This window comes from Cydia splendana, chromosome 6, assembly GCF_910591565.1.
Source record: "Cydia splendana chromosome 6, ilCydSple1.2, whole genome shotgun sequence".
Classification (NCBI taxonomy): domain Eukaryota; kingdom Metazoa; phylum Arthropoda; class Insecta; order Lepidoptera; family Tortricidae; genus Cydia; species Cydia splendana.
This window is the reverse complement of record NC_085965.1, coordinates 8,066,181-8,090,189: the sequence shown is the minus strand read 5'-3', so window position 1 is coordinate 8,090,189 and position 24,009 is coordinate 8,066,181. Positions and strand designations below refer to the sequence as shown.

The 24,009-nt window shown below is 36.3% G+C and overlaps 1 protein-coding gene across 1 annotated transcript in view; it reads right to left on the bottom strand.

Moving 5' to 3' along the window:
- LOC134791332 (probable chitinase 10) overlaps positions 1 to 24,009 on the bottom strand; it is a 155,583-nt gene that overhangs the window by 73,161 nt on the left and 58,413 nt on the right. Inside the window, exon 2 of the mRNA XM_063762348.1 lies at positions 4,754 to 4,832. Coding sequence (XP_063618418.1) covers positions 4,754 to 4,832 — 79 coding nt within the window. The remainder of the gene's footprint in view (positions 1 to 4,753; positions 4,833 to 24,009) is intronic.

Below are 24,009 nucleotides of genomic sequence, written 5' to 3'. Positions count from 1 at the left end.
CCGACATTTTGTTTGATGGGACTAATATCCCTTTCTCCTCTACTGTCCGAAATTTGGGTATCACCATGGATCAGACGCTTTCCTGGTCTCCCCATATTGCTGAGGTGAGTAAAAAAGTTTTTGGATCCCTCCACTCTCTTCGACGGCTGCAGAATTTTCTCCCTCTTCATACTAAACTGACTCTTGCCTGTTCTCCCTTGCTCCCTCTTCTAGACTATGGTGACGTTGCGTATCTGGACCTTAATGAGGAATGGCTGGATAAACTTGAGCGTTTACAAAATGTTTGCATCAAGTATATATTTAGCCTCCGTAAATATGATCACGTCTCCAAATTTCGCTCCCAGCTCGGGTGGTTACCGATCCGCCGACGCAGAGATGTGCATGTCGTGTCGTTGCTGTTCAATATACTCTTTAACCCCCGTTCCCCATCTTACCTAACGGAAAGATTTAACTATGTGGCTGAAGGAAGTGATCAACGTTTACGATTTAGCTGTAATCTCACACTTACTATTCCGCATAATAAGACGCGAACATATGCAAATTCTTTTACATTGCGCGCTGTCAAGTTGTGAAACGAGTTGCCCCTGTCGCTCAAGCGGTCCCACTCTGTGGCGTCACTCAAGCTCAAGGCTAATCTGAAGAAGCTTTGGCTTTCCAATCAGCGTGATCTGGTTAAGTACTAACCTTTATTTCTACTTTAAACTTGTATATATGTATGCTAGTATGTATTTTATTTTTTACTTTTTGTAAATATTACTGTACATCCCGTAAGTTTGTCTATCTGACCCGACTGGAGTTTTCCTCTCTTCTAATCGAAGGTTAGCTGGAAGAGATCCCTTATAGGGATAAGTTCGCCTTTGTACTTCCAATACTGTAATTTATTTTTGTAAACCTGTGTTGTGTACAATAAAGTGATTACTACTACTACTACTACTAAAGTACTTATTTTGCGAAGCTAATGACAATTGTCACAAGAAACACGACAATTGTCCCGAAATTCAATGCTAGGAAGACACAGACACACACACTTGACACAGAACTCATTTCCTGTCAAGAATTACCGAAAGTTATTTTAAATCTTGTGACAATACTGTATTATTAATTGTATAATTTTTGACATTTTATTTCTGTGTTTTTGACCTGTGTAATTATTAATTAATAATTGTGACAGTTGTCATCATCATCATAAACTTCGCAAGAAAAATACCTGCTTATGCCGATATAATAAAGTTTTTTTTTAAATAAAACAATGATGGTGGCAAACAGGAATACGGCCCGCCCGATGGAACTGGATGGGCCTGGTTCCAATGAACCTCAATTTGCTCATTTTGTGCTTCAGGGTTGGACTGTCCAAGTATTGACTAGCCAAATCTAAACGTTGCCTAAGCCTTACTACTTAAAACTTTGCCTGCACAACATAGATATCTACAAAGAAACCTGATAAAAATAAAAAATAAAATAAGACCTGCAAAAGCTTCGACATCGACTCTAAGTGCCAGCAAGTGAGCAAGGACATGTACATACACATGGAATCGATACTGGGCATGTCCAATGTGATTACATTTACTTACATTTCATTACTACGTGCCTTCAGACAAAGACTACTGGGCATACGCTAAAGTATAGTGCGACATAAAATAGTAGAAATTAAATAAATTGGAATTAAAAAAATCCATACTAAATTGTGGCCATGTTTAAGCATTTTACGTCAAAAATGTGACAGTTTCGTAGGAAGTGGCGCCCTCAATAATTTTCTACTAAATTTTTTGGCAGATTTTTACGAAAGACTGAAAATAATAAAACATAGTAAGATGGGTGCAATGAGATACATTTTAATAGCCTACATACAATGTACCTACATTGTCATTCTGGATCAATATGTAACAAGCAAAGCAAAAAAAATCAAAAACAAAAAAAAAATTATAGGTATTCTAACAATGAAGCCCCGAAATGTTCCCTACCTGGCCCAAACGTCCCAAATATGCTAGCTGCATTGCCACGCTGAATATCCAAAGGTATTTGGTGGACCAGATAAGAGCCAGCCCGGGAGTCACAGCCCCTGTCCTTAGCTGACGCCCAAACGTAGCTACATTGTGGCTTACACATTATTAGTAGGAATTGTAGGCAAAGTCGCCATGATTATTCTCAATCATGCAGCACTCAAGATTAAATGGTTACCTAATGTACTGCATCATTTTATATCCAAACTCCCTATAGTTCTTTGCAATAAACACAAACTAAATAAGAATACAAGGAAAAAATACTAGAAATATAAACCAAAGACAAATTAAACATTAGATTTGGGCGACGACATAACAGCGTGGTTCCGTTGCGTCGTCTGACTTGATGAGCTATGTTGGGTACTAACTACCCAACTTACGTCAGTAGCAAATGTTTATTAAATATTCAAAATCACGCACAACATTTACGCGAACGAGCAATTCCCAGGCACTATTTTCCAATCTGTTCCGAGTAATAAAATTCCCTGCACATTTAGAATTCAAGTGCTCATGAGGGGCGCTCAGTAAATGATAGGTTCTATCTCCCAAACGAAAATCAACCCAAATTTCATCGGTATAAAACACAAATTCACTATCTAATAGTTTGTACATGTTTTTGAAAATGCGAATGGGAAAAATTGTTTTAACTTTCAGTTATGTCATAAGATTCGTTGGAGACTTTGTATATATTTGATATGTCTCCGTTGAGAATAGGGAGTTTGTGTTCCGCAAAACGTTTAAGGGATTCTTTATTCTTACAGTTCCATCGGAATGGCTTAGTATAAGGCCAAGGGGACAACTTGGGGTTTTTTGTCTTTTACTTGATATACGGTTATTTTGCGTTACTTATATCCCTCCATTTATACTTCTTGAAAAGTTTTCCTATGCTTTACGGTTTTTGAAAGAAAATTGTACATATACATTCCATTAATTTCAAGCAAAATAAAGTAGCTACATTTATTCAGAAAACTAAAGTAAATGGGAAAATACGGGTTAAGGGTACTACCGCATTTATCGACGTTTAAATGGTTGAGCTTTCTTACTTCAAACTTAAAATTGAATCGGTTCTCGTCCGGTCACATCGGCCGAGCGAAACCGGAATGAATGAGGTTTTACCCCAAGATAAGGATAAAGATTATCTTCTCTGGATTTTATTCGATTCCTTGAAGACAAAAGTTTAGTGGTGACATACTAAGAAAATTGTATTATGTGCTGTTATCTAGCCTACCTACGAAAATTAGCGACCAGAATTTAACCTGACGACTGGGTATCAAAATTTACTAGGTAAAATTTTTACTCGGCCAAGTTGACCAAAAGTCGAAACCAAGAGGATATGGGGTACTACGTTCAGGACGCCGCCGGTCGTCAGGAGGATAAGACATGTAGTCAAAATGTTTCACAAAAAGTCATTACAATTTTATTCGCAATAAAAGTGCATCACAGTGACGTGCGCTGGCGTCGTTAATCGCGCGGCATCGGCAATAAATCCGCGCCCGCGTCAATACGTCACGGAGTCGTCGAGCCGCGGCCCGCGGCAGTTTTACGTTCTGTATTTTATGAATCTTTCTGTACTGCTTTTTGCTTTGCGATCTCATCCAGATAACCTTTTGGCAGTTTTGCCGCACTGCTCAAGTGCAGTTTTTTTTGTTGGTGCTTGTTTTTTCAACTCCCCAATTTCTATCATAAATGATATACAGAGTGAGCCTTGCAATTAAACGCAATATCTTACAGATATCACAGAAATAATTTACATAATATTTTTACCGATCCGCAAATTCGAAAATTTTCTAAAAACTGACTCAACAATAAAAAATTCACAATAATTTTCGCACCAGCTCACGAAAATTCTCAAGAATCGGCTAAAAATGTGACCATAGAGCCAGAAAGACTATACCAGTAAAATATCAACCCAAAAATGCCAAGTAATTAACAAAAACCAAAAGTTAAAAAAAATCTTTAATCAAAACAATTGAACAGCGTAAATCGAATGTGAAGCAGCAAATTGCGAGATTACCCGCCGTATATATGTCACACGTCCAGGGGACAGTCGGACCCGCTTTTAAATGGAGATTAATGTTTTGTCCGATGTTCTCGACTGTACCCTCATCAACATCATTGTATTGGTATCGCTTGATAAAGGGGTGTAAACACGACAGTTGTTGCTCGTACCGGAGTTGTGGCTGGGTTTACACCATCACAAGATACTTTTTTAGTCATAAATTTACAGGTGTTCCAAATATACATTGACAAAAAAAGGATCAGCTTTTTTTCTGCAGGTTTTTTTACAAAACGTTATTAAACCTTTGAATTACAATCATGTTACGAAAAAAAGTGATATACTCAAAATATTCTACTATACAAACGTTTAAAAATTATCAACAATATAATATGTATGTAATGTAAAAATCTTTGTCAACGAATTTTATGGCCACCCTAGTAACTTGACCGATTTTTATCACTTTGTTCTGAGGTAAAATATTTTGTTTCATTTACACTTTAATGTTTAATATGATAATATGTATAATATGCCCTACCGGTTCATAAAGAAGGTATACAAAAATCGCCGAAATAATTGTGTTTCTTGTATAATTCGAGGTTTAAGTTTTGAAATTCATTTTCATTACTTATTTACAAATAATTAGGTATATTATTTTAATGTGAAAAAATCTGTTCATATGTAAACGGTTCATGAGAGCCCACTGACAGACAGACAAACCGCCAGACAGCGATAGGTATGTAATTATGACACTTACTTGTGGAGTCTGAGGTGGGTGCAATAACGGCGACTATCAGCAGAATGGTGAGCGTCCACCGAAGTAATCTTGGTGGCCACTGTAACAAACAAACAAGCAAAGATTAATAAAATTTTTTTATTAATTATATCTTTAGTAATTAACATAGTTTTTAAGATTTCTATACTAACAACAAGTTTTTTTTAACATACGAGTTTTCATACCTATTTAATATCTTGCTAAAATGGTCTCGTCTCGAGTCGTCCTATTAGTTTTTTGTCAAGTTCTTAAATTCGACCCATTCTGCTTTCGTCACCCATTCTTCATTCGTAACTTTCGTTGGTAGTCTTTGTCATCTTTGGTTATATTTGTTGTTTGTCTTTTTCTTATTCCGGCTCAATGTCAGTTTTGGGTTGGCAACTGTCAAAAGTGTTTATAGATGGTAATAGGAAAAGTTTTATCTGTCTCTAGTTTTCTTCTAAGAGATTTGGTTTAAAAAGTTAAAAAATAAGAATTTGATATTTTTCGTAGAATTCAAATCTACGAAAAGTATCCAGTGAAACCTATACTGGCAGTGGCGCCATTACGTAAAATACTTCGACTGACCAACCCCATTTACAGTGCTTTGCATGTACGAATATAACGTGTGGTAGCCATCTTAAAAATGTCCCTCATTCATATCTTTAGTTATTGTACTGAACAAAATTAAATATACCTAATTACCTATAGTAAAAATATCGAAGCTAAAATTTAAACAGACACTATATTTTAGCTATCCTGTGATGGTCCACACATTTTTACTCCATTATCACAAAGTTATTGAAATTTTCTATCAACAACCAAGCAAATCTATGTACCTATAGGTTTTGGCAATGTGAAAACATGATCATGTTCAAATGCTCACGTTTCTCAAAGATCATAAACCCAAACGGCATTCTATAGAAAAATCACGAATGAACCAACCAATGCATAATTTTATCGCATTTTCTTGTCCCAATTTTCCGCGAACCGTTTTTATAATGCCCCGTTCGTGATCTGGAATTTTCCAGATTTTTCCGGATTGAGCGAGCTCAAATGTAAGGAGACCAAACGTAAGACTTTTTTTTAGGACATGTCTTGTTTTCAAGCATGGCTCAAAGGCTCTCACAAATTATAAGTAACGCATCACAATAGACCTCGTCTATGTGTAACAGTCTCACACTGTAACGTAAGCTCATAAATGAATGAAGGTGTTTTTAATGTTAAGGCAGGTAAGAGCTTCTGAGTCTGTACTCTTTGCGGTTTAGGTACAGTTGCAAGTTGCGGAAAGTTTCCAAAAAGTGTGAAAAGTTTTCGGAAATTTCAGGAAAATTTTACTGGAAAAGGAAACGAATAAATATTTATTTGATTATTATACAAAAATATAATATTGTTTCTTAATCTACAATGTAGAAATTTTTGAAAATTTCCGACAGATTAGGTACTTTATTATACTGCAAATTACACGAGTCAAGGAAATCAGAAAATTTGTTGGGATTTTCCGATTTTCTAAAATTCTGGTAACCCTACTAGAATCAGATAGAGGGTGATCAATGGCTGGATTTGTTTACGAGGTTTATTAAATTTTATGGCTCCTGGGGTTGATTTTGATCGACGATTGATGGCATGATGGCTCTAGGGGTTAGTGGTGGTAAATAGGTGAGTGATCGGTTCCTGAGTAAGTGTCAAGTGAGATTTCTGGAAGGGGATGTTTTAAGAATTAGACCCAGGTAAGTCTGCAATGATTCTGATAGCGCACGTGCAAGTGTTATTTATACGTCATAATTTCATAGAAGTTTGACGTTTAAAATAGCACTTGCACTGCGTGTCCTATTAAAATCATTGCAGACTTATCATGGACTCTATATGCTATTCTAAATCCTAGAGACCGATTCAGATATAACAACTTGCTACGGGTCTGAATTAGTTTTGATACGAGCTTGAATCGTCTTGGTGCAATGTGCATCTCACACACGACTTTCACTTCTTTCTATTAAAAACAAAACTCTTCCGTAAAATGTAAACAAACCGAAAAAAGAAAATTCGCTCAAATACAACAGCGCATTCAGTGCAATCTATTTAACTGTCAGTTTGATTTTCCCTTGTCAATACGAGCGGCAAACATTCTTAACTAAGGCATAAAAACTAAGGAGGAACTCAGGCATGCGGGCTTCGCTTGCACTCCATTGTGTTTTTTGTGTTACAGAGTAGAATAGTTAGCGCACTTGTAATTAAAAACGCGGTAACAGTTAGATATCAGTAGAGTGACATAAATAATATAAGGAAAAAATGATTACGAGTACTAACATGAATCAGGCATATTTGGAAACAGTGATACATAATTATTATTTTGTAATTTTTTAACTCGCCTTATTGACGTCATTAATTTGGGTTTTGTTATTCATTTGTAAGGAAGTTGACTAAAATGTTGTATTATCAACGGGCTTAAACCAAAAGCTTGGTGACTTCCACTTATGAATCTCCTGCGAAAATGATTGCAATAATAAACTGATTTACTGAAGCACTGCAGACTTATTTGAACGATTCATCCGCATAGCTCCGGCTACCGATTGTTGGTCGATGACCATCAAACATATTATTTATCTTAGTTAAGCCAACGACAGAATGGAGGAAATTCATTAATACTAATAATGTTTGTATGTAAACACTCTATTGTATATAAGACAGGTTAAGATATACTTAATAAAACAAAAAAATATACAATGTACAAAGGCGACCTTATCCCTGTAAGGGATCTCTTCCAGTCAACCTTTGGGCAATAATAATACAATATTGAACAATGTAAATTTGTATCTATAGAACCAATTATTATTACAAATTATTACAATGTTTGTCTCTTCTTGCCCCTTTAGCAAAGGGTATAAACTTTTTTTAAATGCGGTTTTTTGAAGTAGTGCTCTCGCTGTAAACTGTGCAAGCTGTGTTGTTAATTAGCCGACGCAGGATTCAGCCGTTTATTCGACAAAGTTTTAGTTCGCGTGTTTTTATTTTACTTTTATTTCGACTAATGAAACGCCAATTTATAGTTCCTTAAATATTTGCTGGAAAAATTGGAGCGCATTGAGTTTTGGGCTTCCAACTTTTGTAATTAGGAACGGAAAGCTGTTCAGTTCAAGTATGCAGTAAAATATGGATTTGTTTTTTATTTTCTTGCTGACGCTTAGAAACTTTTTTTAAATTATTTTAATCTAGCTGTGTCCACGGCTCCTTCCGCGTGGGATTTGGTCTCTGTTTTTTACATTCCCTTCTCAAAAGGGGATGAAATTCTAGAATTTAAGTAGCCTGTGTGTACAGTCAGATATAGAGATCAACGAGCAAACAAACTTCTATAGAGAGGGTCAACTATATATGCAGCTGAATGTACATTCTTAAGCTCAATATTTCTAAATCCTATGTTTTTCTTGTATCAATATCAGTAACAGACATACACGCAAATGAAGTCCGAAGTTATCTCGGCATTTACCCAACTTTTTGTAGGTATAGAAGTTGATAAAGCCAGCTGTAAAAACATAAAAAAATGTCACAGAAATTAAAATCCTAAAGAACAGCTCAAACAATCCAAATTCCAAGTTACTAACAAAGCTGAATAAGGACATTCCTCGGGGCTGTTTTAATTTTAAAACTATAGTCCTCACAATGGTACCAGTGGCAAAAAAGTTTTAATAAGCGCGGGTTAATGCTGAGAAAAATATTTTATTTCGCGCTCAGTATTAAAATAGAAGTCGTTATAGCTTGCACTGCGATTATGCAAGGTTTTTATTCATTCAATATACTTGACAATTTAAAAGTAAAATCGAAAGTTAAGTGGAGTTTTTCACTTCGAGCAACACCGGCTTCCAACGTTCCAACACGTCGCCGTCGGAATGGTCCTCACTTGGGCTCCTGCCTAGGCTGATTTAGACGGCGCGTGAACTCGTATGCGATTTTAGTTACATCGAGGACTATTGGTTACATCCAATTCAGCAGACCAATCAAATACCGCAATGAAACTCGCATGCGAGTTCTAATACCGTCTAAATGAGCCTTTATTATACAGTGGAAACTGGATAAGTGGAACCTGGGTTAGTGGAAAACCTCTTTAAGTGGACCCAAGTTCTCGGTTCCAGTCCCTTGGCAACGAATTACCTCTATAAGTGGAATTTTGGGACCTCTATAAGCGGAATCCATTTTTTCGAAAATTTCTTATTTTTACCTCTGTAACTGGAAGCAGCCGTCTCCGAAACCTCTATGAGTGGAATAGCTCGGCGTTATAAAATTTGTATTTTTAATAAACCGTCACAAGGAGGGTAGTTTGTTTCGTTCATTATGGTTCGTGTTTTTACTACGTATTTTGTATGAGATCACACATCGTTCAGTTTTTTTTGCATTAAAGTACAATCGGTACATTGATTTATTTAACCATACTGGTTTCTCGTGCATAAATAAATATTAGGAGTGATTTAGTTTTTGTAATTTTGAAAATTGTATACGAGTAGGTACTGTGGATTATTTACAGTATTGCTTTTTTTAAAGTCAGGATTACATACCTATTTTTGTTAATACATACATATCTACATACATATATAATAAAAGATGATTATTTAAGTCTTGATCATACCATACGTGACCTCTATAAGCGACATTACTAGCATCCACAACCTCTGTTAGCGAGAGCCTCTGTAAGTGAGAAAATGTTTTATTTGAACCTGGTTTAGTGGAAAACTGGATAAATGGAAAACCTGGATAAGCGGGACTAAACAGCCGGTCCCTTGCGATTCCACTTATCCAGTTTCCACTGTATCTTATTAAATCGTTCTGCCATTTTTTTGCGGGGGGAAACGTGCACACAGTCGCACTTCTCACTCATTACATACAAAATCCAATCTATAATGAAGACACAAATACATAGAAAATGACACACGTCAAAACAAATCTAGCACACCTTGATCGCTTTTTGTGTACGGATAAATCACAACACGCACCGCGGTGTGCATACCCAGTTGGGCATGTGCTTCGGCAGAGGGGAAATAATGCGAATGCCGACTCCCTTCCCGGTGTTGCTCGAAGGTTTTTGCACAATAAGTATTAGGTGTACCTACTTGCATCGGATTACCCTTTTAGTTAGCTGTTTACTGCATTATCATTAACAAATTTCCATATTTTAAACTGGGTTTCCAGTGGCTGTTACGAATTTTGGAACGGTCCACTCCACTACACTCTACAATTTAAGTGACCTGTTTTTTAGGGTTCCGTAGTCAACTAGGAACTCTTATAGTTTCGCCATGTCCGTCAGTCTGTCCGTGCGTGTCGTTTGCTCCGTGGTCGTTAGTGCTAGAAAGCTGCAATTAGGCATGGATACATAAATCATGCACCCTTGGTGGGCGAATCAGACTCGCCCGGTTTTATTTTCTGAAAATCCAATCTTGCTTAAAAAATAGTCTAACAATACAAATTGACCAATTCGCATCTCATTGGATGAGGGTAAATAATGTACGCAATAAATTGTTTAACAATTTCATTAGGGTGTTTTTCGCCAAACGAGACAAAGACAAATACCGACGGGGATTAGTTTACCCTGTGTGTTGGATGGCAAGATTTTGGATAGGCACAAAGGCAGTAGTTTAATAGGATATTAGGTTTGCTTTAGTAAACATTTATATGTATCGAAGACTAGCGACGTTTTATGAAGCATACTACTGATGTCAAAAATAATGATCTCGAAATTAAAATACCTATAATATTCAAAAAAGTTGAGTTTACGTCCATAAGTAAGTCTATAGGTACATATATTATAGTAAGATGATACAAAATAACTTTACCGCTTATCTCAGTAAGAAATAATATTGAGATTCCACTATTTGAAGGTATAGCAGCTTGTGACTGTGTTTCTATTGTGTCCAGCAAGTGCATATTAATACCTAAACCAAATTCACTCGTTGCCTTCTACCAAAAAACTACCACACAACTAAAGTTAGACCAAGAAAATTCTGCAGCGATTTTGACAGCCCACGCAGTGCACGTGTCATTTTAATCGTCATACTTGTATGAAATTATGACGTAAAAATAACACTTGCACTACGTGGGCTATCAAAATCGCTGCAGACTATTCTTGGTCTAACTTTACTTATTTTACCAGTCGTCTAAGTTAACTGGTAAGGCTATACAATAAGTAGTAAATCGGTCATAACATAGCATACGGCGCGTGCGGCGGCCCAGTGTCCGAGCAAGGCCAAATGAAAGGAAAAGGAGCGAGCGGTACTTGCGCAGAGCAGCTTAGTACACAGAGGCAATGTTTTATAAACCCAGCTACACACTAAACTTGGCCTTATTTGTCCAAATGTTTCACTTCGTCCCTCCATCTGTCTGTCTGTCTGTCTGTCTGTCCTGTCTGTCCTGTCTGTCCTGTTTGTCTGACTGTCAGTCTGTCTGTAACCAGGCTGTATCTCATGAACTGTGATAGTTAGGCAGTTGAAATATTTACAGATGCCGCTATAACAACAAAATAAATACTTATATTTGCTCAAACACATTGGAATAGTGTGTAACATAACAGTGTAACAGAACCTCAACTAAACTTGGCCTTATTTGTCCAAATGTTAGTATCGCTTCGCTTTTTTTAATCGCAAAAGAAAGTGAGATATCTAGAGGTATATTTGATCATCATCATAGGCCTTTTCGTCTATAGCAGACGATTTATGGTGTAACACCGGAGAAACACCGTTTTTGGTGGCTGAATAGACCGATGCGAGACCGACATGGTCTACCACAGGTCTGACAAGAGAAGTTTGCGGAAACCGGTACTGAGACACCTTGTCGTCGTCTTTGCCTCTTGTCAGCGAGTGTGGCGAACCAGGTCTCATCACAAAACTTGCGACCCTCCACAACACGTTTGCGCCATTCCGTCCGCTACTCTGCGAGCCTCTCCCAGTCTCGGTGGATATTTGATCAAACACATTGGAATAGTGTGGAACAGATTCGTTGAATATTTGCCTTTTGTTTGATAATGCTATCGTTAACTGCTAAGTTGTGGAATTCAGCTCCCGTTTGGATTTAAAATAGAATAAATTACAGTCAATCAGGATAAGTATCCCCATGAGGCAACGGAATTTAGTCTAGATTAAAAGTATGGTAAAAGGGATATTTACGGCATAGTAAGGAGACGGAGTGTGCTTTCACTTCATACAGTCAGCAGCAATAGTTGCTAAGTGGGCGAGGTGTTCAAAATGATCTTGACGCGACTTTATTGTTAAGAGAATAAGAGCGCGTCAATGTAATTTTGAACACCTCGCCCGCTTAGCAACTTCTGCTGCTGACTGTACAATAAAAACAGAAGGTCTTTCCTTATAACTTGTAGCTAAATTATATTTAATAAAATAATAGTATAGTCGATTTAATAAAAAAGAAACACGATTATCTATTATTACTAATACGTCCGATGTCAAAGATAGGTATAAAAGCCCAAATAAGCAAAGCGCACTAAACCGGCCCAGCACAGTGGGCGTAATAACAAATTGGCCAACAAAGCGTTGCGTCAGCGTTATATAACGCGTCGCGTAATTGACATTAGCCAATATGGTCTAACGATTGATTGACATTAGGATTATTGATAGCCAATTTATGATTAAGATCGTTTGTTTACGACTAAAATATGTGACATTTATCTTTAGGACAATGGGTCTGATTAACAAGAAGAAATATAATTAAATTATCTCGTATCTTTATTAAGGAAACAGCTAGTGTTCTATATTAGTTGAGTAGGTACTCTGACATTCCATTGTTTTACTACAAAGTTTTACTACGTATACAAGTTTTATAAGGGTTATAAGATTTTTACCCGAAACGTCAAAGAGAAATAAATGGCTATGATTAGTTTACATAAGTACCTGATGCATGTATGAATGTTATTGTTTGTTGCGTGTTTATAGTCTTATTAGATGTGTTGCACTGTATCGAAATTAATTAGCTGACTTTAGGGCCTGATGGGGGCCTAGCCAAGACAATCGTCGGCAAACACCGAACGAAAACAAAGTTTGTTTTTTTGGCGTTTTCTTTCAACAATTGTCATCTTGAGTAAGCCCCCTGAGGTTCAATCAGAGCATTATACCGAGGATGTTCGAAACTAAAGTCCATAGTCGTATTTTTATCCTTTGTGTTTGTAAGTTATTATTGTTGTAAAACAACGGCCTCTGTACTGTCATACTCTGTAATATAATTGTATAATAAGGTCAGCCTGTCTGAGATTAGCCTCAAAGGAACCCTCTTTACGCAAATGAAATTTGTTTTCCAAACAATTACCCAAAGCTTTTTGCCCTTTTGCTGGGCAATATCAAAAACCAACATTGTTTTATAATAAGGCTTACGCTACCGGCAGTTGTCACGAAAATTAAGTGGGTTTTTGCGGTAAGTTAAAAGGAAAAGTTTTATTTATATAAGTTTCTCATAAAAACCCGCTTACTTTTGACACTAGGTCGAATGCATTTTTCTTTCAACTGTTACCATTGAGACGAACTAATCCAAACTGAAAGAGAGTCTCCCTTATTATAATTTATAACCAATGAGCAAAGTAAGCAGAAGATTTGGGCTCCAGGTCTAGGGGTACCAAATTCTCAATAATAAATCGCAGACCCAACAAAAAAAGGGCATCGAAATTTCTTTATCAGGTACTGTTCGTATGGCCGCCACACCGGCCTACGATTTTGGTTCATTCGGATGGTAACAAGTGGTCGAAAAATGATTTAGAATTTTGAAATAAAAAACTTACCTATTATACGACGACCGGTCTGGTCTAGTGGATAGTGACCCTGTCTGCTAAGCCGATGGTCCTGGGTTCGAATCCCAGTAAGGGCATTTATTTGTGTGATGAAAACTAATATTTGTTCCTGAGTCATGGTTGTTTTCTATGTATATAAGTATGTATTTATCTATACAAGTATGTATATCGTCGCCTAGTACCCATAGTACAAGCTTTGCTTAGTTTGGGGCTAGGTTTGATCTGTGTAAGATGTCCCCTAATATTTATTTATTTTATTTATTTATTTATACCTACAGTTTAAAAAAAGTGCAAGTTAAATAAACACTTGTAATAACCAAATGAAGCTTTCGAAAATAAATAAATAAATATTATGGGACAATTTTACACAAATCGACCTTATTTGGTACGGTATTAACATTGTCGTTAACTAATTATGCGTACACAAAAAGTGATATAGTGATAGCGATATACTTAAGCATATCTTGACAATAAAAGAAAACAAACGTTACATTAACCCTTTACCTACGGGTGTCAACCAGAGTTGCCAGTAAGGCAACACCGCTGCAGTACGGGTGTCAACTATAGTTGATCGAAGTAATGGTCGTGTTCAACATTTTTTTTAAACAAAACGAGACCTTGTGGCTTGGTAATAGCGGTCACATTATGCACTGTGATTAGTATAGATACAAAGAAAAAAATATCATAATATTTCGGTAGATGGCTCTGACATAAACATAATTTTGAAATTACCGCTTTTTTGCTGGCAACTGGAGTTGACACCCGTACTGCAGAGGTGCTAATAATTGAATTCAATATGGCGGACAATAGTGTTGTTTTCAAATTTCATCAACTTGTTGTCGATATGAGAGTACGGCGTGGGAGTGTTTGGAGTGTTACTTTTAGTGTTTTTTTACCGTTTTTGGTTAAAATATTGGAATTTAACATGTTATGAAATCATTATTAGGTACTAATGTACCTAATAATAATTTCACCACAATCATAACTTGTTAAATTTCAGTTTTACATTTACTAGGTTATCGATATATCGACAAATGCGTCGATAGACGCACATCACTATTTTCCATAAGTGGCAAATTGTTTTAGTGCAACGTTTTTTGTGATTGATATTTATGCATTATTTTCATAATTATCGTTATTTAAGTGTTTATTTGTGTTAAGTATATTATAAACTAATGTTCTTAAACGTAAACTTGTGAAATCCGCGAGTAGTAACTTAAAAGTCTTCAATTTCTTAGTGACTGGTATATTGCTTGATAGCAGAAAAAATAGTGAATATTATTACTCCAGGTGATTATTTATTGATTAAACACATTATACTTATTGTGTGTGTGAAGTTTCAAGTGTGTAGCTGTAATACTTCAAAAGTTACAAGTAAGTGAAATTATGCCTAACCGCTGACTCTCGCCAAAACATGCCCGTATTGGGCGGTGACGGAGCGATTCAATAGCCCGTAGGTAAAGGGTTAAAATTACAATCAAATTATGGTTATAAGAATTGTTTCCTGTGTACATTTCAGTGACTCACTTTGTGTTGGAAGTTATTAAAAAATCTACTAACCATAAATATTAAAAGCTCAAATAACCATGTATATTAAAAGCGTGAAAACATACAAACGTAAAAATTGTGTAACATTAATGACACCGTAAAATAGACGTATCATATCATAAATTATGCACATAATACATGACATGACAATTTAATGCTTTAACAGACACGGACTCCTTGTTAAGTCAAGCGATATGGCACGCGACATACTTGGGTAGGCAATTTCGTCAGTTAACAACCAAACCAAACTGATATTAATTAGAGTTTGTCGTTACACCACAGATAATTTAGGTATCGCGTCGCAGAGGGACGCCACTTATGGGCTTAAGGGGCCCACAGATTACCAGTTCGCCGGACGATATCAGCCTGTCAGTTAAACGCTAAAGGATTAGAGCATTTAGTAACTGGAGACGCCTTGGCTGTCATTTTCTGTACAAAACAGTCTGCCGATTTTTGCAGGGGAGGGGCACGTCAAATATATGGCTATTTCTACATGATCTGTACGTAACGTACAATTAGCCATGTCAGATAAACGTCAGTCCATACAAAAGTTTGCACAATTGCAAGGTTTTCGGCAGAGGGGTAAGCTCTTAAAGGCGACTCCAGTTATTAAATGCTTTAAAGCAAAAGGTAATAGTTCCGAACAACTGACAGGCTGATATCGGCCGGCGAACTGGTAATCTGTGGGAGACTGATATCGTCCGGCGAACTAGTAATCTGTGGGCCCCTTTACACAACTTTGATATTTATCTCTACACTATTTTTACCCGGTGAGTGTACCTAATTTCATTCATTCACTAACTAAGCTCCACTGGCTGAATCCAACCAAATGAACACTAAAACTAATGTCTGGCTGTCATAGATTATTCTGTTTCTCCCTCACACATGACATGTTAACTTCGATTCTCTATTCTACTACTTTGTACACCGCCTTACCTTTTCATTTATAAAAAAAAAAACTTCTTATTATGTGAAGTCACGCAGAAAGTGATGGATAGAATGATTCTGTCGATAATTGTAGTGAAATCAATACATGCTATGGTCAATTTCGTTACGGCATTAATATGAGATGTAAAACGCTCTGAATCCACTCTGGTATGTACCATTGCCCACACTGTTAACTGACAGTTGTAAACCTTATGACAAAAGGCATAAGGTCTACTGATGGACAGCAGTGTTGCTGCTTGTACTAAAGTGTCATTCTATGGAACTTGCTAACTATGTAAACAAACCGCCATATTGAAATTGTCTCTGATGAATTTACTAGTGACTTTTGTGTACATATTAGCAAGTTCCATAGAATGACACTTTAGTAATAAAACTACATTGTAGCAGAAAATCTTAGCTACGCTACGCATACCCGTTTCTAAGATACATATCTTTGTTTTCCTATTCAAAACAGGAAGGCTAATTAAACCTCGTTAGTCTTATTATGAAGACTAATAAAACGAAGGAATTTGTGCGAAAATAAGAAATCAACTCATACCGGAACGTAGGAAATATACTTATCAGAGTGGAACGTGAAACTATGATAATTCTAAAATGCGTTATCTACATATGAAATACACACGGACTTACGACGTTTCAAAAATAGACGTAACATTGTTAGCATAAAATAGTCATATCATTTTAAGATTTCTATAGCGAGATACGACTTCTTGAAAAATATTTCAGCGTGCGCGTTCACTAGTATGATTGTGTGAAAATTGCAAGTGTTGCGTTTCGCGATTTGACAATTGGAAAGTTGATGGCTTTTAGGCGGTACCGTTTTGGACCTTATTCCATTCCAAATAAGGATTATAGGTAATCAAACAAATTAGGCTAGCATATTAAACTGGTGGCACATTGAAATTACTTGGTTAGATTTGTTATTATAGAGCACCTAACACATACCTACATTTTGTAACTGAGAAATTCATATCTACATTACAATGTGTAGTTGTGTAAGTTAAGTAATAAGCGATACGGTTGAAAGTGAAACTAATTCAATTGATTTTGTATTTTTGAGCCAGTCTGAATAAAGGTTGACTCACGCTAGACCAGGCCGGGGCCGGGCCGAAGCTTCCGGCGCGTCGTTTTCTATGGAGAGCACCACGTGATCATCGATCAGCCGGCACGGCCCGGTCTAGCTACTTTGCCGAATTACTTAAATTATAAATAGATTCACCAAAACAACATTGCATTTAATAACAACAAGGTAATTAACATAAATGAATCCTACTTCACTCAAAATTGTTTTATTACCAAGGCAAACACCATAAAATTAAATCAGCAGATATTATTACTTAACTAGCAATGTAGTTGCATTGAAAACAACTGAACAACGCTAACTTTGTTTAGGTAACGAGTCAGACAGTCATTTGTTAATTAAACAAGTTATAATATTTGTTTGTAATACACAACCTAAAAGTATAAAAATTTACCGTAGTTAAGCAATTTAACCTACCGTCGAAATTAACCTCTATTCTGTGTATGATAACGATCATGATCGAATTTTTTGTCATCTTTGTTTGCATTTTTTCTTCTGCTCTAATAGGTAGGTACAGCACAACCGTGGTATGAACCCAAAATTTTGGACAACCACACATAATATATGAAAGGTGAACACAACTAGTGTTTTTTTCGAGGATATTATTGATTTTTACCCGGAATAATAGTACAAAATAGGATATGTACCTAATTTGGGCAATATACATACACTTACTCCATTCTATCTAGGATTAGATAGAAGGAAGAATGGTTCATTATAGTGAAAATTTTAGGTTGTCATACAATAAGTAACACTTCTCAATTAAGTCTATATACGATTCAAAAGTAGTTCTTAATAAAATAACGAAAAAAATCCGCCCAATTTATCAATACTTAATTAGAATAAAAGTTCTCTAAGTAACACAAAAAACATGATTATTACCCAGTACCGTGTGTAAGGAAAAAGCCAGGTTGCCCACATTCAAACGAAAAGTTTTTTCCAACATTCGGACAAAGTTGATTCGTAATTGCTTTCATATCTGCAGAGGCAACAAAATGCATTTCCCCTGCGACAAAATATGAAAGGCCGTATTCAGACGGTGTAATGATAGCTGGTAATATTGCTGATTTTATCACATGTCGGTTATCTATATCGCAAATCCACCGTTTTTGTTTATGAATCTATAAGATAGGTACAATAAATATGTTCGAGTACGTATTCTTAGTACCTACTAGGTGTGCATACTACAGTAGCGTAAAAACTAAAAAATGGTCAAGAATATCTTGACTACTATACTATACACTTCCAACAGTTACAATTTAGGGATCTAATAAAATTTATTATTTATTACAAACAAATTAAATAATTTTATTATTTTGATGCTGGATTGTGTCCGGGGGTCAGTCCAGAGCGTTAGCCACGTCCGCTGAAGACAATACATCGGTTCGAATCCAATCTCCGCCACCGGGGGCCTTGATCACTTTTTTCTTTAGAATATGACAACTATTTCAGTTTATAGTACATATAACATTTGTTTTTTTTTGAACGGACAATCGTAACAACTTGGAACGACTAACAAAAGGCAAACACTCCATAAGTTTTCAAATATAGCCACGTACGGGCAGATCACCCAGACATTTTATGTGAATTATATTACAAGCTGTGATAGGTATTAAAGATAATTCATAACCGAGGCCAAAATTTTTTTGAGTGAGTTGGGGCAACGTTTGAGGGAGGGAGGTCATGACCCTCGTTCCGGGTCATTCCTGATGCAGAGGCTGTCTATCGCGGTCCAGCGTGGCAACGCGGCGAGCGTGATGGGCACCTTTGCATCTGGAAGGGCGCGGGACGGGTTGTTTGATTGAGTTCTCGGTTGTGGCTTTATGTAGCTTAGTTTTAATTTAGTTTAATTTAGAGTTAGTTTATTAATTGATCGAGTGTGTTTAGGTATAAGTTTTAATTTGTAATAGGTTTAGTTGTATATTTTGTTAAATAATAAGTAAATATGTAACTTTAAAAAAAAAAAAAAAAAAAATTAAAAAAAAAATTCATAACTAATCAATATCATCAAAACTTGCCGAATAGTACCCTACTGCCCCCAGTACTCCATATTGCATTAGCCGAGTCTTAATGCACTGCAAAAACAACATTAGGTGGAATGCCAGGGGATATAAATTTCCAATGAGGACCGCCTTTTTTGTCCGACGTTGCAGCCCGAAATTGTCAAGGGAAGCGATGTCATAGGTAACAGCTTTATTACCGATATATCGATAATTCGGAAATAATTTATGGAAAATTAATTTCTGGAATGATTATCTTAAATATATAAGTATCTAATGCTATTTAGGCTAGCTTTATACGCTTGTCGAATTCGTACAAATCTTTCTGCCATTTTTTGCGGGGGGAAAGGTGCACACAGTCGCACTTCTCACACACTTACATACAAAATCCAGTCTGTAATGACGACACAAATACATAGAAAATGACACACGTCAAAGACAAATCTTGCAAACCTCGATCTCTTTTTGTGTACGGACGAGTCACAAGTGTCACAACACGCACACTAACACATTTTCGTCAAAGTGTTCTGACAGATGAGAAGTCGGATTTGTCGCTCGACCGATCCGCAATTTGTACTGGGCGAGTAAAATCAATAAATCCAACCCATCCCAGTCTCTGTTGGGAACTCGGTACTCGAAGTTGTTGACTCGTACATCTACCTAGGACAAGTAGTCTAATTAGGTAGGTCCAACTTCGAGAAAGAGGTCAACCGCCGAATCCAACTCGGTTGGGCAGCGTTCGGGAAACTACGTAATGTTTTTTCGTCCGACATACCTCAGTGCCTCAAGACGAAAGTCTTTAATCAATGTGTGTTACCACTTACCAGTGATGACTTACGGCTCCGAAACGTGGTCTTTCACTATCGGCCTCATCTCAAAACTCAAAGTCACTCAACGAGCTATGGAGAGGGCTATGCTCGGAGTTTCTCTGCGTGATCGAATCAGAAATGAGGAGATCCGTAGACGAACTAAAGTCACCGACATAGCCCACCGGATTAGCAAGCTGAAGTGGCAATGGGCAGGCCACATTGCACGCAGAGAAGATGGCCGACGGGGTCGAAAAGTGCTCGAGTGGAGACCACGGACTAGCAAGCGCAGCGTAGGACGTCCACCCACAAGATGGACAGACGACCTTGTTAAGACCGCCGGAGGACGCTGGATGCGGGCCGCTTCCAACCGGTACGAATGGAGGTCCAAGGGGGAGGCCTATGTTCAGAAGTGGACGTCTTATGGCTGAGATGATGATGATGATGTGTTTAAATGTAATTAAACGTATGATATGTAAAAAAAAATATTACAAGTGAAATGTAACACCTTCCTTTTGTAAATTTGATGTCCCCGACCTCTTTTTACGACAAAAAACCGAGCAATTAGGCATTTTTTCTGCTGCTGTGTTCACGCGCGCGTCTAAACTCGGTCTAGTGGAAAATCCGAGCACACCTAGTTTTATTACCCGCGCTAGATCAATTGATCTTGTACCTAGGCAGAGGGGAAATAGTGCGAATGCCGCCTCCCTTCCGTGTTGCTCGAAGGTACAGAGTAAATATTTGATTTAGTTTAAATAAACTAAATTAAATATTAACTAATAAAAATAATGTAAATACATTATTTTGTAAAGGTAAATACGGATTAAAAATTATAAATTTTCTTATTTCAATTTTTAGTATTTTTAGGCAAGTCTAGATTTAGCTTGGTAGGTAAATTAGTGTTATTTTGGTAGAGTGGTGGGAGAGTGTTACAATTGGAAATAACACTTCGTAGTAGTTTCAAAGTAAAATCAAGGGAAAGAATTTTTTCCTAAGAATCACACGAACCTAAGAAATTAGTCGACAGACCCGCAACCGAACCAACCATGGAGCTGAATGATCTAATAAAACAGGCCCTTGAAGCGTAAATACAAAATAAAAGCAAAATTTCCGACAGTAGATGTAAGAACATCTGTTACGCGTTGAACATTTCCAATTCAGTTTCCGCTTGCAGATCAAAAAAAAGAAGTAATAACAATAAAATAAGGTTTTATAACAGTAACACTAGAATGGCCAGTAACAAAAGTTTACTTTGTGTTTGACCAAAGTTGGCAACTCATATTCGTACATTAGAGTCAAGGTTTATGACATAAGAATGCTATTTCTCACGATTTTTTCGTAATAGTGCGTAAGTTATTCAATGCCCAAAAATTCGGCGGTTTTGTGAATTTATTTGGTAGCTTAATGACTTCTCATTGTCATATAGCAATTAATAAAACGTGTTCATGTCATGAAGGTCGTTTTAGAACCGGTCTCTATTAGGAATTGATATCAATCATGTAAAAAACGTCGTCGTGTGGTTTGCCACAAAATTGCTTTATTTTATTTAAAATAGTCTAGTAATCTAGTTGGTATTTGTGGTTTTTAGTAAAGGTATTATAATGTGTATAATCTATATTGTTATTTTAAATGGATGAAGAAAGATGAAGAAGAATATAAACGTCTGTTTTATTAATGGCATTTTTATTATCTCTCTATTTATGTTTTACTATAAAACACATACTTTATCTTAGTAAAACAAATAAAATAGGTTTATAACAGCTATAAATAACATTATTGTTTTATTTGTGGCTTTTAATTAACTAACTCCTTTGAAAGCTCGCGTGTCAATTCTTTTTCAAATACGCTACTATCAAAACGAGACTTTGTATTCTAATAATTGATATTCAAAGGGAAGGGTTATTCAAATCTGTAAGTATCTACTTTGTACTTGCCAGGTTTTAATTCATTTTAATTTCTACCTCTACACAAATTTAATTAAAACACACCGTCTAGTATCATAATGCTTGAACTAATCATTCGTCTAGTATCATAAGGTATGATTAATACAACAATATAAAAATCCAAGTACAAGATAAACATAATTATGGTCAATATCGAGACGACCGTCTACACGGTGTAACATGAGTAAACCGAATAATTTTAACAGCGTATTCCTGATCATATTTAGAGACAAAAATGTCCTATAAACTTTTTTTTAAAACGCCTGGTTTCAGAGATAATATTAATTTAAAAATAAACAAGTTTTTGTTGTTACATAATGTAAACGGCTTTGTGATGGTAATGTTGCTGCTATGGGACGTAGTCTAAATATCCTTATTGATAGATGTCAAAAAGTGACAAGTACCACTTTGCAAAAAGAAGGTATTGCGAAAAAAAGATGTAAAAATCAATTTTAAGTAACAAGTTCACCAATAACATTTATTTTTTATGTACAAATACATTCAAAAAATTGAAAAAAAAAAACAAAAAAAATTTTTTTTTGGCGAAATTGACCTAAACTCATATTACATTTTTTCCTTCTTTTGACCTCAGAAATGCGTGGTTAAAATTATTCGGTTTCCTCATGTTACACCGTGTATAAGGGAAAACTGTCTTCAAGTTCTTTTGTCCCTTTTAACTCTTGGGTTGGCCTCTTCTGTGTCAGTAAAAGCTTTTCCTTTCCGACTGTGTCTGAGCGACATGCGATAACAAATACGAGGGTTCTTACCCTAAATTCCTATGGGCCCGATTCGGATTTTGATATAGACATCTATTAGATATCTTTTAGACATCACCAAGATACGATAACGATATGTTTAAGATCTAACCTGTCAAATATGACATTTGCGCGATTCTGGAGATACTCATGAACGATTTCCTCAGGATATGACTTAGAGATCCAATTCACATCTAATAGATATCTTACGCTATCTAACGTAAAAGTGACATTGGTTGACCGAATTGCGCTGCAAAAGAAAACTAGTTGATATCTAAACTATAACGGATCTAGTACGTGTCGTCTCTTGTGAATATCTTGAAGTTCGAATACGGCAGTATTAGGGTGTTTCATCTTTGTATGGTGAAATTTTTTTTTTTATATTTTTTCAGACTTTGCTTTCCCCCTGGATTTCACTTATTTAAAAAGCTTATATACCAAATTTCAAGAAGATTGGGACACGTTTAGGGGTTGCACATAACGATCAGTATATGAGAAATTGACTAAAACGCCCGAATGTATGTAAAAAAACTTTATTGAACATGTATTAATAGAAATAATATTTTAAATTTGGAGTTTTACATAAACTTCATTTACCTGTTGAATAACAGTAAACACCAATATAAAAACTAAGATGCTACATAACTAGAAACCTCAACTTTTGTACGCTTGGGTACGCCTTTCCTGTGGTGTTCGACGACTCTCAGCAAGAATTGTTTCTGTTCTTCGTTTTTAACTGAATCGTTAAATTTTTTTATCAGAGCAATGCCTCGTTCTGCAGTATCATTAACTACCTTAAGATCATCAACGAAACCTTTAAGTGTACTGCCACAATATTCGGTTTCGTCCTGAACACCGAACAATGAAAAGAAAGTTCTTGTTTTACTCGTAACAAAGTCACTGAGAGATTTGTCCTCAAGTTTAATTTTACCATCAAGTCGTTTCATTTCTTTCTTCTTTGCAGGATTATTTAAATTCGCAAACATCTTTTGTTTTTCATCTTGAGTGATACGTTCGTCCATAAACGCTAATCCAACGTTCATTTCCGATAAATACCAAAGATGTCGCTTAGCCGCAGTGATGGCACTTTTTTGCACAACTTTATCTGGGTAAGAGGTCAAAAGCTGTATCATGTCCAAATCATTCTTTGGGGCCCATCGGCTAATCATTGCTTCGTGCCAGAATCTGACGTATATTAAGCACACAAAGTATCCTATACGTTTCATACCGTCGAGTTCTTTTTTAGTCACACTAGGACTTTTTACTATTTGTTTGGTAAACAAAACGATTTTGAGTGCATAAATTGCCCTAGCCATCCACCTTGCTTGATGTAGAGCCCCTGGTGCCCTAAATTTAAAATCGTTTTGAGACCAACCTCCAAGGTATAATAAGGAGAGCTGTAACAACT